General features: G+C 33.5%; 2 protein-coding genes across 2 annotated transcripts; one reads left to right on the forward strand and one right to left on the reverse strand.

The window, feature by feature from the left end:
• Nucleotides 1-3,768: 3,768 nt before the first annotated feature.
• Nucleotides 3,769-12,115, reverse strand: LOC111425459 (partitioning defective protein 6). Its single transcript, XM_023059490.2, has 3 exons — nucleotides 11,860-12,115; nucleotides 5,572-5,797; nucleotides 3,769-5,515 (listed from the first exon to the last, which is right to left on the reverse strand). The coding sequence occupies exons 1-3, from the start codon at nucleotides 11,926-11,928 to the stop codon at nucleotides 4,860-4,862; spliced, it is 951 nt and encodes a 316-aa protein (XP_022915258.1). The 5' UTR covers nucleotides 11,929-12,115; the 3' UTR covers nucleotides 3,769-4,859.
• A 254-nt stretch (nucleotides 12,116-12,369) lies between these two features.
• Nucleotides 12,370-13,043, forward strand: LOC111425435 (coiled-coil-helix-coiled-coil-helix domain-containing protein 7). The gene is made up of 3 exons (XM_023059441.2): nucleotides 12,370-12,610; nucleotides 12,662-12,770; nucleotides 12,879-13,043. The coding sequence occupies exons 1-2, from the start codon at nucleotides 12,467-12,469 to the stop codon at nucleotides 12,767-12,769; spliced, it is 252 nt and encodes an 83-aa protein (XP_022915209.1). The 5' UTR covers nucleotides 12,370-12,466; the 3' UTR covers nucleotide 12,770; nucleotides 12,879-13,043.
• The last annotated feature ends 2,477 nt before the right edge of the window (nucleotides 13,044-15,520 follow it).

Consider the following 15,520-nt stretch of genomic DNA (forward strand, 5'->3'; position numbering starts at 1 on the left):
TCGTACATTCGAAAAATAATAAATATTAAAGTACTTTGTTTCTTTTGATATTGTGAGCGACGTCCAGAAAAGTTATGAAAATCATTCAAATACCGCGCCAGTTCATGAATGAAACGACACCGCGGCCGCGCCGCCTCAAGCGCCCAAAAATACTAAGTCAAGTAACATCGACTTAAGTCGATAGCAATAGTCCCGAATTCCCGATTGCTCGTGTAGATACACGAAGCTTCCAGAGTCGGTTTCGAGATTTCTAGTGTAGATTTTAACTCGACTAGCCGGTGTCATATATTTTGATCCACATTCAACGTAGATTACCTGTTGCAGTGTTAACCCGCCAAGTGCCGTGTATAATTGTGTTGTGAAATCGTAAGTAAAACTCTGTTATTAATAAGTGTTTCCCTACCTATTTAATCAATTATTTTTGGTAATTTAAAAAAGGATGGGTAATTTAAGTAGGTACTGTAATTGTTTTTAGGTGCTGTGTTAATCCTAGCCAGGATTAGAACACAACATGGACAAGCCAGCACGTAGTAAAAAACGTGAGATGAAAATCGGCAGTTTCAAGAAATTTGGACTGAGAAATACTTTTTCGTATGGTCGCATAACAAAGTCGTTTGTTTAATTTGCAAGAATTCTGTTGCGATTGCAAAGGAATATAATGTAAAAAGGCACTATGAAACGGAGCATTCTACTTTTACCAATTACAGGCGAATTAAGAAAGCAAAAAATGTTGTCTTTAAAACAGGACCATTTAAACCCATTCAAGATTCAGAAACAGCTACAGAAGTTAGTTATGAAATTTCTCGAATGATAGCAAAGCGAAGTCGCCCCTTCAATGATGGGGATTTTGTAAAAGAATGCATAGAAATTGCCGCTAAGAAAATGTGTCCAGAAGCAGCAAAAAAGTTTGAGAAAATTCAACTGAATCGTATGACTATCCAAAGACGAATTATGTCTTTGTCAGGTAATATTGCGGAACAATTAACTGAAAAAACCAAGATCATTGAATTTTTTTCATTAGCACTCGACGAATCCACTGATATTAGTTCCACAGCTCAACTTCTCATATTCATACGAGATGTTACTCAAGATTTTGAAGTCTTAGAAGAGTTATTAGGAATGTGTTCATTGAAAGGTCAAACCAAAGGAGTTGATATACTCAATGTACTTTTGGATGAGTGTTCAAAAACTGATTTGGACTTATCAAAATTATCGGGAGTTGCGACTGACGGTGCTCCTTCGATGATTGGTGACAATTCCGGGCTAGTTACTTTGCTGAAAAAGCATCTGCAAGAAAAAAACATAGACGCTGAAGATCTCATGCAGTTTCACTGCATTATACACCAAGAAGCCCTCTGTTCTAAAAAAATTGAATTTCAAAATGTCATGAAAGTGGTAGTTTCGACTGTAAATTTCATAAAATCACGAGGACTCAATCACAGGCAATTCAAACAATTCCTTGATGACATCGAAAGCGAATATGGAGATTTACTGTATTATACAGAAGTAAGGTGGCTAAGTCGTGGATTGACACTGGAACGATTTTCAAATTTAATAGAAGAAATTGGAATATTTCTGGCGGAAAAGCAAAAGGATGTCCCGGAACTTAACAATCCTGATTGGTTGTGTGATTTGGCTTTTTTAGTTGACATTACAAATCATTTGAATGTCTTGAACACACGGCTTCAAGGCAAAAATCAACTGATATCCCAGCTCTACGCTCATGTATCATCCTTTCAAAGCAAGCTGACACTTTTCAGATCGCAATTGAATTCTGGAAATTACAATCATTTTCCGAATTATAAGAAAATGGCTAAAAAATTCAACAAAACTGCGATTAATTTCAGTTATGTAGAAAAGCTAGATATTTTGATTCAATCTTTTCAAGACAGATTTTCGGAGTTTAAAAAAGTGAAACCTCTGTTGGACATATTCAGCAATACTTTCACGATTTCAGTTGAAAATGCGCCAGAGTCAATGCAGTTAGAAATTATCGACATTCAAAACGACCAAGATTTACGCAACAAATTCAAGGAAGGAGACTTGCAGAACTTTTACCGCTGCATTGATAAAAATATGTACAAAGAGTTGCGCATAAACGCTCTGAAATGTGCCAGCTTATTTGGTTCTACCTATATATGTGAACAAACTTTTCCAATACTAAATAATAATAAAACAAAAAATCGAAACCGCCTTGCAAATGATAGTTTGGAAACAGTTTTACGTGTTGCTACAAGTAAATTTGAGCCAAATATAAAAAAGATTGTAAGCACTATGCAGTGCCACGCTTCAAATTAATAAATTTTTGCAATTTTAATACATTACTATCAATTCTTTATTGTCTTTAATTACCTATACTTCTGGCGGCCCGCCATCAGTTCATAATTTGCCCGAGTGGCCCCTAGTCTTAATAAGTCTGTGCATCGCTGGTCTAAACCTTTGCACTTTGATAAATTTATTCGAAATCGCCAGACCCATTGTCATTAACATGTTATATTCTTCTAAGCACTTTCTTCTCGAATCTCCCTATTGCTTCTTGGCGTTTCTGCACTAAGGTCCATGTTCCCGACTCATAAGTACTAATCGTATTAAGGTCTTGTATAGGACTACTTAGATTTGTTTGGTAGCTCATATGTGAAGTGTGTTTAAACCCATGGAAACATTTGTTGACTTGGATTATGCTCTTCGTTATTTCCTCGATGAACTAATTTGTATTATTCATCAGGAACCGCAAGTATACGAAATTTCTAACCGTCTCTATCTTGTCATCCCCAACTTCCAAATGTTATGGTATGTTTCAACCACTGGCCTATGCGACCATACACTTGTCTTTGTAAAATTTATCTTTAAGCCCACCTTCTCCGCCTTAGGGCAATATTACAAAGCAGACATTACAGCCCATCTCCCTGTCATAGACGTTCGTGGCTTTCAAATGTTCTTGATAGATCTGATCTCTGTTCTAACTTTACAGGAAACTTTGGGGGGTATATTATTAAACTGTAACATATTGTTTTGATAAATTTTATTAGAAGAAGGCCTATATTATATACTATAGGCGGATTTAGTGAGTATCACAGGACCAAAACCACTCGAACACGCATCGCCGTCGGTGCTGGTCCCTGAGGCATGGCTACCTAATCTGAGTGTATCCTGGAAGTATTAACTACACTTATGGTACTTACTTTTATTTTATATTAAATTTAAATGTTTTGGGAATTGATACAGCTAACGCTGAGTTAATAACCTAATAAGTAATAAAGCACAAGTCAGCCATTGTCATCAGTGTTGCTATGAATTTAGCTTGCAACATGAATTTATAATAGTAGCCTACCGCATTTAATTCTTGAACTCTGGTAGAAACAAAGCTTTCTAGCACAAATCCTGCTCAAGCTGATACATACATAACTCGAGGGATGATCATGATCTTATTGTTAAATTTCCGCTATATCCAGAAACTCGCCTATAACGTATTTGCAACATAACCCAGTAATGATTTTAATCTGATTCTATATCCTCCACACTCCTTATAGCTTGAAACCAAACTGATGTTGTCTAATATATTTGCTTTACACATAATTATTGTATACATCATGACGATGGGTTCTCTTATTCTTCAATATCTATATGCCTTCAAATCTTCTTTTTGATTATCTTATTATCTAAATTTTCAACTACTTTGCTTTTTTGAATAAAAAAAATTAATTAATATATCACTTTATGTTTAGGAAACAATCTTTTTTAGTATCACAGGATAAAGAAAAAAAGAAGGTTTCTTAACTGGATATATATTTCTAAAATTCTTCAATAAGTACAATATATTCTGTGATGCAACAACCAAGTGTTGACAATCAATTACAATAATAATAATCAATAAAAGTAAATAATAATAATGATATTAAAAAAGTGGAATGTATGTACCTATACAAGTATACGTCCAGAATGAAGGAAAAAAATTATTTTTTAAATTGGAATAATGTTTATGTATGTATACAATTTCATTACAGACTTATGATTAGCAGAGGCCTCTTTACGGACGGAGGAAATTCGAGTTACTCGTTATTCGCGGTTACTATTATTTTTTTCAGTTTACATTTTCGTTTAAAAGGCACTATAATAGAATACTTTTGCTTTACTTAGCTTTTTTTTTAACAGAATCGGTAAATGTATAATAAATTTAAAATACATAATTAAAGGTACACAAAGTATAAAATCTTAATAAACTGTTTATATACACGGAAAAAGAAGAGAAAGTTGAAATAAATTAAGGACCTAAAAGTAGGGTTTTAAAAGATTTTTTTTAATAAAATGGAAGGTATTAAAAGATTTTTAAGTTTTAAAATAAGCAAAAAAACCCTGTTTATCGGAATAGATAAATTTTTAATAATGATAAAATTTCTTTTCATTTTAAAGCCACGATTAAAATCTTTAAAATTGTTTCATTTGATATGTCTTAATTAATTAATTAATATTCGATTAAAATAAATATAATACAAATCTTAAATACTGAATAAAGATATAAAGTGAAAAATAAAAAAAATAATAGCTTTTAAGTACATATGTTTCTCTCATTTGAATATCTATGTATAATTTTTTTCTTTAAACAAGTAGATATGAATCATTGATTCAATTCGTCAATCACTTTTTTTTAATTAATTCCTAAATTTAAATAAATGGTAAGTACTCAAAAAAATACATTGTTACTATACTTTTTTTACTTATTAACATTACGGAATGTTGGAAAAAGTCTTATAGTTCCCATTTATAAGTATTAAATCAATTCAGTTAATTCAAATAATTTAGAATTAACTATTTAAGATGAAATAAAAAGAACTCGCAAATTGAGCATTAAAAAAAACATCTTATAAATGTAATATTCCTCCCTCTTCCCTCGTTACAGTTTCGTCCAGTGTTAAACCAGCTGTTAAATCAACAATTTCATCATTATCGTATTTGTCTTCAGGATCGGAACCGGCCGTTGTTGCCGAATGTTGTGATCCACTAGAAACTTGGGAATTTCGACTAAAACTGTTTCTTCGAACCGGTGGTCCGACGGTCCTTTGATTTGCCGGTTTAACGGTAATTATCAAATTTGAACTGTTCGCGACCATCATATCGGTAACTTGATCTAATGTTTTACCAAAAACTTCGATTCCGTTTACCTCTAAGACTTCATCATTAACAGCTAATAGGCCCGTCGATTCCGCCAGACCACCAGGTACTAAACGGGAAATAAAAATCCCCGGAATTTTTTCCAATCCATTTTGCGTGACTCGTACGCTCGTTCCGTCGCGAATGTAAAAACCTAAAGGTTTATCGCAACCGTGTTTTAATAACCTTACCCTTCGACACGTTTCCGGTACGATATCAACATCTATGATTGCCGACACTTGACGAAAGTCATGGGGATTTGAAATGGCTAAGGTTTTGTGTCGCGTTGGGGCTCCTCCTAGGATACTAGAAATTAAATTTCGCGGTTTCATCGTTCCATAACCATTCAGTTCTTCTAAACTATCCCCTACAAATTAAAAAAAAAATTAAATAACGATTTAAAATAACATTTTTATTTATTACCTTTTCTTTGAATAATAACTCTAAGGAGGGGTTTAGCATTAAGTAAGGCTCTGCGTAAATTTTCGTCATTGTTAATTGGTAGTAAGTCTTGGTCGCTTGGATCGATATAAGACACTAAAAAGGCGATATCTTTCAATTTGTGAAGACGCTCTAAAAGGGATCGGAATTGTTCGAATTGCGCTTGAGTATCTCGATCGACGGCAAAACGACGAAATTCTGCATCAAACTAAAACAATAAAGATATCGTATAATATAACGAATGATGTATTTAATGGAGTCAATTAAATAGAATTGTATTGGAATTAATAAGGACATATTAAAATATCTCAAATCAATATCTCAGATTCTAAAACCGAAAAATTTTTTTGACTACGTCATCGAATTCTCCGTAAAAAAGTGTCCATATAATGCCTTAGTTATAACACTCCACTTATAATAATAAGCAAGATAATTGCACTTGCTGGTTTTACGATATTTTCAATTTTGGCCTGTAGGGGAAAAACAAAAGACGATAGCGCTTTGAGGTTTTCGACATTGGAATTTATTTAAAAAAAGAGATCGAGACATGTCAGCAACTTTTTTTCTAACTCTTATAGTTTCCTAGATAGCCTATTCGGGCATCGAATTTGAACCACCCTGTACATGACCACAAATATCAAGATTATACAGCATTAACTTTAATAAAATGACATATTGAACTTCAAGTTTGGAAATTAAAATGTATGTACTCATACTCTATAGATAAGAAATACTTCCAAAGATCTACACTGTGTTAATTAATTATCGTACCCGACGTCATCATTGCAAGTATGCAACCAAATACGCAAATCGCGTATTGCAATACCAATATTGTGATATTGGTTGCATAATTACAATGATGACGTCGGGTACGATAATTAACACGCTGTAGCTTCCAAGAACAATAACGAGAGTACACCAAAATATAATATATCACTCTTAAGAAAACTTGCAGTTCCTAAATATCTCAGGAAGTATCGGCAAAAGAATATGGCAGAGAGTGTACAGGGGAAAGAAAATGGATGAAATAATTGTTTGCAAACTGCTACAATACAAATGAAGAAGTGAACACTACAATACCATTAAATTAGCACATGGGAAACTAAATAACAACTAGTCATTTTAAGATTAAGATACTGAAATATGAGCTGAAGAATCATATAGAGAATGCGATTTTTAACCAGATTTAATCATCCTGGTTCACTTAAATGTAGTATTTACTCGTTTAGCGCCGTTTATTATGTCAAATTGCTTTGTACCAAACCAAATGTATGTGTTATGACGACCGGAGTTTATATGTATATGGCAAATTGGAACTGTTTTTGTGAAAATTTACATGCAGGCATTTTTAGTTTTCTGCAATTTCCGGTTATACCAGACTACTTCGTTATTTTAATGGAATGTCCCAATTTTTATTGAATTTTCGTGTTCCTACTAAATTTTAATATAAGTCATCATATGTCTAGATGGCATCATTTTTGAGTTATTACAGTTTTTTCAAGCCCAAATATTCTCAGGGTTTGCACAAATAGCACCCATTGCTTTCATAATCTCTAACTTTTTTAAAAATTATACAGGTACTCGAAAACTATCTAAGCTATCTCGAAAACTCGTCACGAGTTTCTCATTCTTTAGGTAGATAATAATGTTCATGATGGTACCGCCTTCACCAGATACCATTCTACATACGGGAATTTATGGATTTATTCATAAGAATACTTAGCAACATTTTTTATATTGTGAGATTTGTATTTTTTTTTGTTAGGGGCTGGTTTCGAAGTATGCTATAGAAATCGCTATCTAGTCTTTATCTTATTTCATCTTCTCCTAATCTTCTCCTGTATTCATGCACTTGATTTTTGGATTTATGCCAAGACCTATTCTTTCAGCTGTTTTGTTTAGATGCAGAAAGTTGTCCTCAGTATCTCTTCACAATGCTATAACATCTATATCTTATATAAAAGATAGTATCTGCACTAATTTGAAAAATACTCTTCCGCAAACTTGCACATTTACTATGCTAGGGCAGCTCCTCGTCGAACCAGCTGTGTACTTAGAAAAAATCGCCTGGCTAGAGATCGCCTAAGTATATGGCTTGTATGTACAATGCGAGGTGGAACAGTATAGTGGATTGTCTGCAAATACATGTAAGTGAATGGAAAAAACTGTTAGAAGTATGTGAAAAAAATAAAAAGGAAAATCATTCATTCCTATAGCTCTACAGCCTATATCGAGCCTTGGTCTCCCTTAGCCTCTACCTCTGTTCATCCCTGCCCCTGGCCTCTATCCTCCAACTGCTACTCCCGACCATCTCCCTAGCGTCGCGGTCGACTGTTTCCTCCCATCACAATTTCGACCGTCCCGTCGGTCTCACTCTCTGCATTCTTCTACTGATTAGTCATCCCGGCACTCTCTCTTCTCCCATTCTGATCACTTGGCCAGCCCATCTTAGGCGTTGGAGTCTGACGAACTGTGCCAGTGGCGGGTCTTTATAAATCTCACACAACTCGCGGTTGTATCTTAATCTCCATCCATCTTCCTCCCGAACTGGCCCAAACATTCTCCTGTTATCTGCTCATCAAGATGCAGTGAACCTGAACGCCTATTTCCCCCACTATTACACAATAGCCAGTTTCACACACAAAAAAATACAAATAAAGGATACATACAAAGAAATGTAAACGACAAGGAAAAGAATAATTGGTTGACCTTTGTAAACCGTGCTTACAATAGAGAAATTCTATTTAAAGTTTGCGCGTATTTGTGGAAGGAGCTGTAATTTCAAATCGCTGCATCTGTTTGATGAACGAACTATAGATCCTTCTTTCGAAGACATTCGCGCTTTCCGCCGACTTTTGCGTCAGCGTTCATGCCTAACTCCCATACCTTCCAATCGGTCTAATGATTGTTTTGTATAGATGCAGTTTGGTTTCTCGGTGGATATCCCTAGATCTGAATATGGGAATCAATGCAGAATACGCTCTATATGCCAGGACTCGTCTCATTGCGACTTCTCCTTCCTCTGTACCCATCCCAGATAATTCTACCCCAAGGTATATAAAGTGAGGCATCGCTTCTATGTTGTCATTTGTCGCTGTCTCGATACTGATGTTTCTCCTCGTCTGTAGCAGTAACTTCGTCTTCTCAGCACCGCTTCAGCACCATCCTTCAGCTTTCCATACAACCCCTCTGCCGCGCTTAGTGTTCGGCTCATTATGTTTATGTCGTCCGCATACGCCGCCAACCGCACTGATTTGTTGATTAGCAAGCCTGTCCTCTCCAACTCCACTTTCCGTATTACATATTCCAGCACCAGGTTAAAAAGGATGGGGCTACACCATCTCCCTGCTTCAAATCCTGCGAGACCAGAAAGTCGTCCATCAGTTGGCCCTGTATGCGTACAAAAAAGGAAATTCCTACAATATACACCAAAATATACCAAATAATATACCAATATACCCAAAAGTATTTAATATTGATCCCAAACGATCTGCAGAATATTACTTAAATATCTTAAAGCCAATATCCCGGCGACTTGACAAATTGCAAAAAAGATGCTTCTCTATATGATGCTGTAAAAGTATACAAGAAATTAGGAAGTTCGTTTGACGTAAAATTGGAATTATCACTGTCTCAAACACAAATTTATCAGAAATTTTACAAGCAGGTATTTACGCCTTACCATTTGTATTTATTTTTAGATGTAACCGAGGATGTAACTAAAGCAAAATATACTAAATTGACGATGGAAGAAAAAGATGAAGCTATGAACACACTTAGGGATATGTAAGCTAATACTGAATTACTATCACTAATAGTTAAGCTAGAGGCGAAAATGGAACCATTTTCTGCAAGGAATTTATATCCATTGCTACTGTTTTGCAGTGGTGGATTTCACAAAAAAAAACTTTCTGCTATTGAGAAACTTCTTCCAACTTTAAAACAATTTTTATGTGTTGTTTGTTCTTCAGATTCAATACAGAGGGGTCTTCACATCATTTGTGCTCGTCCACTCCAATGTGTACAACAAATGAAGAGATGAAACTGAAATTCTAAGAAAAGTTATGGTAAATGCTCTAGAAAGAGCAAGTGAGGTCGAAGCAAACAATGACCACCAAGCTTTCCTTTTCTCTCGTTGAAGTGTTATTATTTAAAAATGCGTAAAGGTTTATATCTTGTGTCTTTGCTAATTATGCTGAAGTCTTTTTCTTTACGCATAGTTGGCTTGTAAGGTTTGCTTGCAAAAAATTATTTCACCCAAATTCTTCTATTTCTCTCTTCATCCATTCTCTCTTCTTTCTCCTGCACACTCTCTCTGTTGTTTTAAGAGTGGTATATTATATTTTGGAGTGTACTCGTTACTCTTATCGTTTGTTAATAAAAAATCAAATGCTTGTTATAACTAGAAAGTCATTAATTTTGTATTAGGTCCGAATGTTTTTAGTTCTAGGTCTAGTGTTAGTTCTAGTGACAGTGTTAATTTTACTTTTAAATATTATTCAGCGCCAAGTTGTTATTACTTCTTCTACTAGTTCTGATTCTCTAATTTAAACACAATCGAATTCACTAAACTCACACACATGTTATATTCACACATATAACATTACGATAAAACAATTTCAACATTTTTAACGTTCTTTGATTAAATAACATACAGAACATAGCAAATGCTCATGGAGGTAGGTTATTATCATAATTTGTATTTACAACAGACCATATACACAATTTGAGGTAGATTTTTGAGAAGGGTTACGAATATGACTTTTATGTCGTTCATCAATTTCAAACAAGCTTTCGACTCGGTCGGTAGGCCGAAGCTCTTTCAGACCCTGTTGCTGCTGGGTATCCCACAGAAATTGGTTCATCTTGTACAACAAACCTTGAAGGAAACCAAGGTCGCGGTGGTGGTAGCAGGAAATCAGATGCACATTCAAACAAGGAGATGTCCTCTCAGTGCTGCTTTTTACCTTGATACTGCAGGTGGCTATCTCAGAAATTATCCCAAAGGGCAACTTAACAACTAAAAGCAGACAAATTGTCGCATACGCAGAAGACATGGTCATAATTGGGCGAAATGATGTAGCAATAAGGGAGACGTTGTCTTGTTTCGCAAACAATATACTAAACACAGCTCTAAAATGAGAATATATAAGAGTTTAATAAGACCAGTGTAAAAAACTTCGAAAGAAGAATACTGAGAAGGATATCTGGTCCAGTACAAGAACAAGATGCAACATGGAGAACTCGAATGAATTTTGAGCTCAATGCCCTATTTGGTGATGCGGATATAAGCAGATTTGTTAAATCCCAAGCACATAAGATGAATGGAAGACGGTAGAAGTGCAAAAATCCTTACAGAATGGAAACCAACAGAGAAAAGACCTAGAGCAAGACCTCGTAAAAGATGGTTGGACGACGTGAAGGATGACTTGAGGGCGATGGAAGTAAGAATTGTTGAGGAGGCCAAAACCCACCAAATATAACCTTTGGTGGGTTTTGGCCAAAGGAAGAAGAAGAACTCAAACAAATTCAAAACAACCACAATACAACATCTTCTATGTACATCTTTTTCTATTGCAAACAATTTTGTATTTTCTTCCTTTGTTAATGCCAAAAAATGTTTTTGAAAAACAATTTACTAACAAAAGAAACTCTAATTTTTGAGAAACTTGCTAAATTTGAAGTAATATCTTAAGAGACATTCAAAATAATGACGACTATTCTAGAATAAAACCTTTCTTAGTATTTTGCATTCTTGCTACAATTTATGGTGATGAAGATAAAATGGTGATAAAATTCCTCACCTATCTATTTGACTACATTATCACAAAACTTTCTTATCATTTTATGATTTATAAATTCAACAGTTAATTTTTTTCCTTGTTACGTCTAACAAAATAAATTTCAATATTCCCTTTTTAACTCCCCATACAAAATGAGTTATAGAGGTGTTTTTTTAAAATAGATAATAGAACAGGTTACACCTGCTTAGTTGATACCTACAATAACAATTAAATGATCATTAAAAATATGTAGAATTAATTGGGCGGTTTTAAAACCGTATAGAAATAGTTGTACGTGAGTTGATTAATAATGATTCATGCTCTCTTTGGTCAGAGAGTCTAGTTTTTGGCTAGAAAGCAAGTAATAAATAATGACCAGGAACGAAGTTGATGTAGAGGAGTGAATGAACTCATTGAAGGAAATATTTGGTTGGATTTTTTGTTTATTAATCCGGTTATCCCTGAAACTAGGATTGCTTTAACTTACTTTACTTTTAACTTCCACTTTGTTGCTGTCATAATATGCACTTTTCATAACAATTTTATTTTTCGACATCTTCGAGGCACACACACGAACACTTGAATGCAGGGTTCGCAAACTACCACTCTATCGTAACGAAACAATGAACACAAAACGGAGCCGAACATAAATTGATTGAAAAAAAATCGTTCGAATTAAGTGGAGTTATTTACATTTGTACTTCATTCTTACAATGGCTAGTCACCGCAGCGACTTATTCATGAATACTCCTTCAAACAGTGGTACCATAATTTACGCACCGCATTCCACAAATTTTTATTTCTATTTTTCAATCATTTAATTTACAAATTTATCAAAATATAACCGATATTAATCCCCCATTTCTAACCACCCCGTACCATTAATATCCAATGTTTTAATTCTAAGATATTTAATTTTTTTTAAATCCATTTTGAGAACCTCTGTTATACATAAACATGAAATCACGTACGGTCGGTATAACAGTTGTTAATAATTCACACCTGAAATTTAACCTATTTCTTGACATTTTTGACAGTTTCACAATTCGTTATGGACCCGGTTTAAAATTACCATTGTTTACAATAAAAGTAAAATGAGAAACAATTTCGACCAAGAGAAACACAATCCGTGTTTAAAAGAGCAAGAGTTAACGATTAGGTGTTTCAACGACAACAATTTTGTTAAAGAAAAATGTGCGTTCGAAATGGAAAATTACAAGATTTGTAAAGGATTTTGGGTAAGTATTATTTAAATGTCTCTTTCTTTTTAGGTTTACTTAATTTTGTAGTTCTCTGTTAAAGCCGAAAGACGACGAAAAGGAATAAAGCCGTATTTACCTCCAGTTGAAGAAAGAGAACAGATCAAAAAAGATTATTTTGCTCAATTTAAACAGTAAGGTTAGTTATATAACAAAGAATAAAATTGTGCTTTAATATTTTTTGGGTTTTTATAATACACCATTTATATTAATGCAATATATACCAGTAAATAATCAAATTGTTTAGGTTTATAATTGGTGAACCAAAGTGATGGTTGAAATAAGCTGAGCAAGTATAAAAGTGGCCTTTTCTATTATAAACAGTTCAATTGTAATTTATGAAGATGTTTTAAATTCTGTACTGAGTAACCCCCTGTAGTAAATAATTAAATAAAATTAATTAAAACAAAAATTTTGGCCATTAACATCTATATACATGTACTTTATATGATAAAAAATAATATTTATGTGTTTATATATCAACATTGTACTGTTATTACCTCTTTTTAATGAACTATCTGATTTTTGTAGCATCCAGTTTGACAACTGATGGATTTAACTTATTTTGAGGTACTGAATTCATAAAATCAGAACATATTTTCAACATGAATAATTTTTGCTATTTCTATAATGCAGTAATGGTGCTGTTTTTCTAAAGGGAGTCGGCGACCTTGATACATTGTATGAATGTCTTGCTAAAAACATTCACCCTATTTATCCCTTATAACATTTTATATCTACTCATAACAATTTAGTTAAATTAATAAGAAAAAGACAAACAAAGTGAGTCTACCATTATGACCAAAAAAAGTAATAAAAACAACATATTATCTTCATAGATTCCAACATATATGTTGTAAAGATTTCAACATCAGAACATTATTCTCCCCATTGCTGCTGAATATCCTGATGTATTAAATACTTCCTGAATATCTTTAAGCTCGTATTTGCATGTTACTTATTTTAGTAGATTGATAGGTATGATACTTAAAACGTCTTTCAAAAAGAGACTCTTGCTGTTTTGACTTAATTCTTTTCTAGAGATGGGTTTACAACAAATAATAATTTTATAGAAAAGACATAACTACAGGTGATTCAAAAAACCGCTGACAGACTTCTAGGGCAGGTAATACATCAAAAGTTAAGATGAAAAGTCTTTATATACATGGGGTCGCAAATGCCTCCTTCACAAGATATAGCGGGTCAAAGTTTCTTTAAAATTAAACATTATCTGCAATAAAAAGCCCTTTTTCAAAAATACATTCAACGTCACTGCTAATTTTGTCAAACGGGTAGTATTTTGGTGTAAAGTGATCAATTATCTATGAATAGGTCTCTTGCAAAACTTTGATTAAAGCAACAGTTTTTGATTGGATTAAAAAATTTTCTACAAACGTGTTTTTCTTAAAAACCATTGCTTGAATCAAAGTTTTGTAAGAGACCAATTGATAGATAATTGATCACTTTACACGAAAATACTGCCCGTTTGATAAAATTAGCAATGGCGTACACAATATTTTTAAAAAAGGGCTTTTTATTGCAGATGTTTAATTTGCATTTGCGACCCGATGTATATTAAAACTATTCATCTTAATTTTTCTTGTATTATCTATTCTAGAAGTCTGTCAGCGGTTTTTTGAATCACCCTGTATATTATATGCTCTTCTATGATTCATTGACAACCATTCTATATCTTTTACCTGATGAAAAATTGTCGCAAATCTTCTGATGCATAAGTGTATCTCAAACAACTGTTTTGCGACATCGATTTCATCATTTATTTATATATTATCATAGGTCTCCAACTAATTCTGGCATTGTTAACACAAACATGATTTCCTATCATAAACATTTGTGTACAATCACTAATATAACTTTTAATATATTACATAACAACGCAGGATTTAGTGTTGTAAGGTTTAGTGTCTCTATCAGTTAAGTTTAAGTATTATAGTGGTATGTTGTATACAGTATTAGATATATGTAACCCATACGGCAACAAACACATTTTTCATTTTCTGATCACTGATATACACCGCGATAAAATAATTAAAATGCTCTTTGTTTTGCAATTGACTTATAATTCCTGTAGGTCGCTGTATTGTTACATCCAAAATGCATTAATAAGTTTACATTATCAGTGAACTAGGATGCAAGTTTTTTAAGTTTGCATTTTCTTAATGGCGCATTAATATCAAATACGATCAGAAAACTGTCGCTATCCGTTTCTGTTTGTCAATATTGGGTTCGTGCATGGATGCCATAATTTTGAATCAGATTTGGATTCTTCATTATTAATTAATTAGTATTACTTTAGATCAATTCTTGTATTATTTCCCCGAGTCTACTAAAGTCACATCTTCTTCCACTACAGAAGTCTTTCTCTGAAAAGATTTGTATCATCCGTCAATTTAAACGTTTTGTAGTTCGCAACAAGAAATCTTAATTTGGCCTCAACAAAACGCAGACCTTCAGGACTCAATTTTTCCTTTAAGAGGGGCGTTTCTGTATCTAATAGAGTGATTTACTATGAATTCTCTCGCGTTAGCAAACCATTCAAGTTTAAATACCTCGTCAAGTCGTCTTCCACCTCAAGTTTTAAAGTAGCCAAAATTTATTCTACTTTCTCTTCAATGGAAGAGATAGTACTGAGCCAGTTTACTTCACTTCTTATAGCAATTCACAGGCATAACAGGAAAAAAAAATGTCCTAAATTTTAAGTACTTCAGTAAAACAACAACAACATAGGGCCAAACCCATGAACGATTCGATTAAATGAAAAAGAATTGCTTTCTTTTATTTTATTGGATATTACTTTTACTATTCCTAACACCATCTTCTTTTAACACCTTACATGAGCGCATTTATTTGTGCTACACCATGTATATC

This window comes from Onthophagus taurus, chromosome 7 (assembly GCF_036711975.1).
Source record: "Onthophagus taurus isolate NC chromosome 7, IU_Otau_3.0, whole genome shotgun sequence".
NCBI classification, from domain to species: Eukaryota; Metazoa; Arthropoda; class Insecta; order Coleoptera; family Scarabaeidae; genus Onthophagus; species Onthophagus taurus.

What these genes read in the sequence shown, in the direction of transcription:
- LOC111425435 (XM_023059441.2), top strand. Translation starts at nt 12,467, where the DNA reads ATGAGAAACAATTTCGACCAAGAGAAACACAATCCGTGTTTAAAAGAG. An exon ending in AGATTTGTAAAGGATTTTGG is followed by an intron (nt 12,611 to 12,661) that starts GTAAGTATTATT and finishes TTAATTTTGTAG; the next exon opens with TTCTCTGTTAAAGCCGAAAG.
- LOC111425459 (XM_023059490.2), bottom strand. Translation starts at nt 11,928, where the DNA reads ATGTCGAAAAATAAAATTGTTATGAAAAGTGCATATTATGACAGCAAC. An exon ending in AAGTGGAAGTTAAAAGTAAA is followed by an intron (nt 5,798 to 11,859) that starts GTAAGTTAAAGC and finishes TTATTGTTTTAG; the next exon opens with TTTGATGCAGAATTTCGTCG. An exon ending in AGTTATTATTCAAAGAAAAG is followed by an intron (nt 5,516 to 5,571) that starts GTAATAAATAAA and finishes TTTAATTTGTAG; the next exon opens with GGGATAGTTTAGAAGAACTG.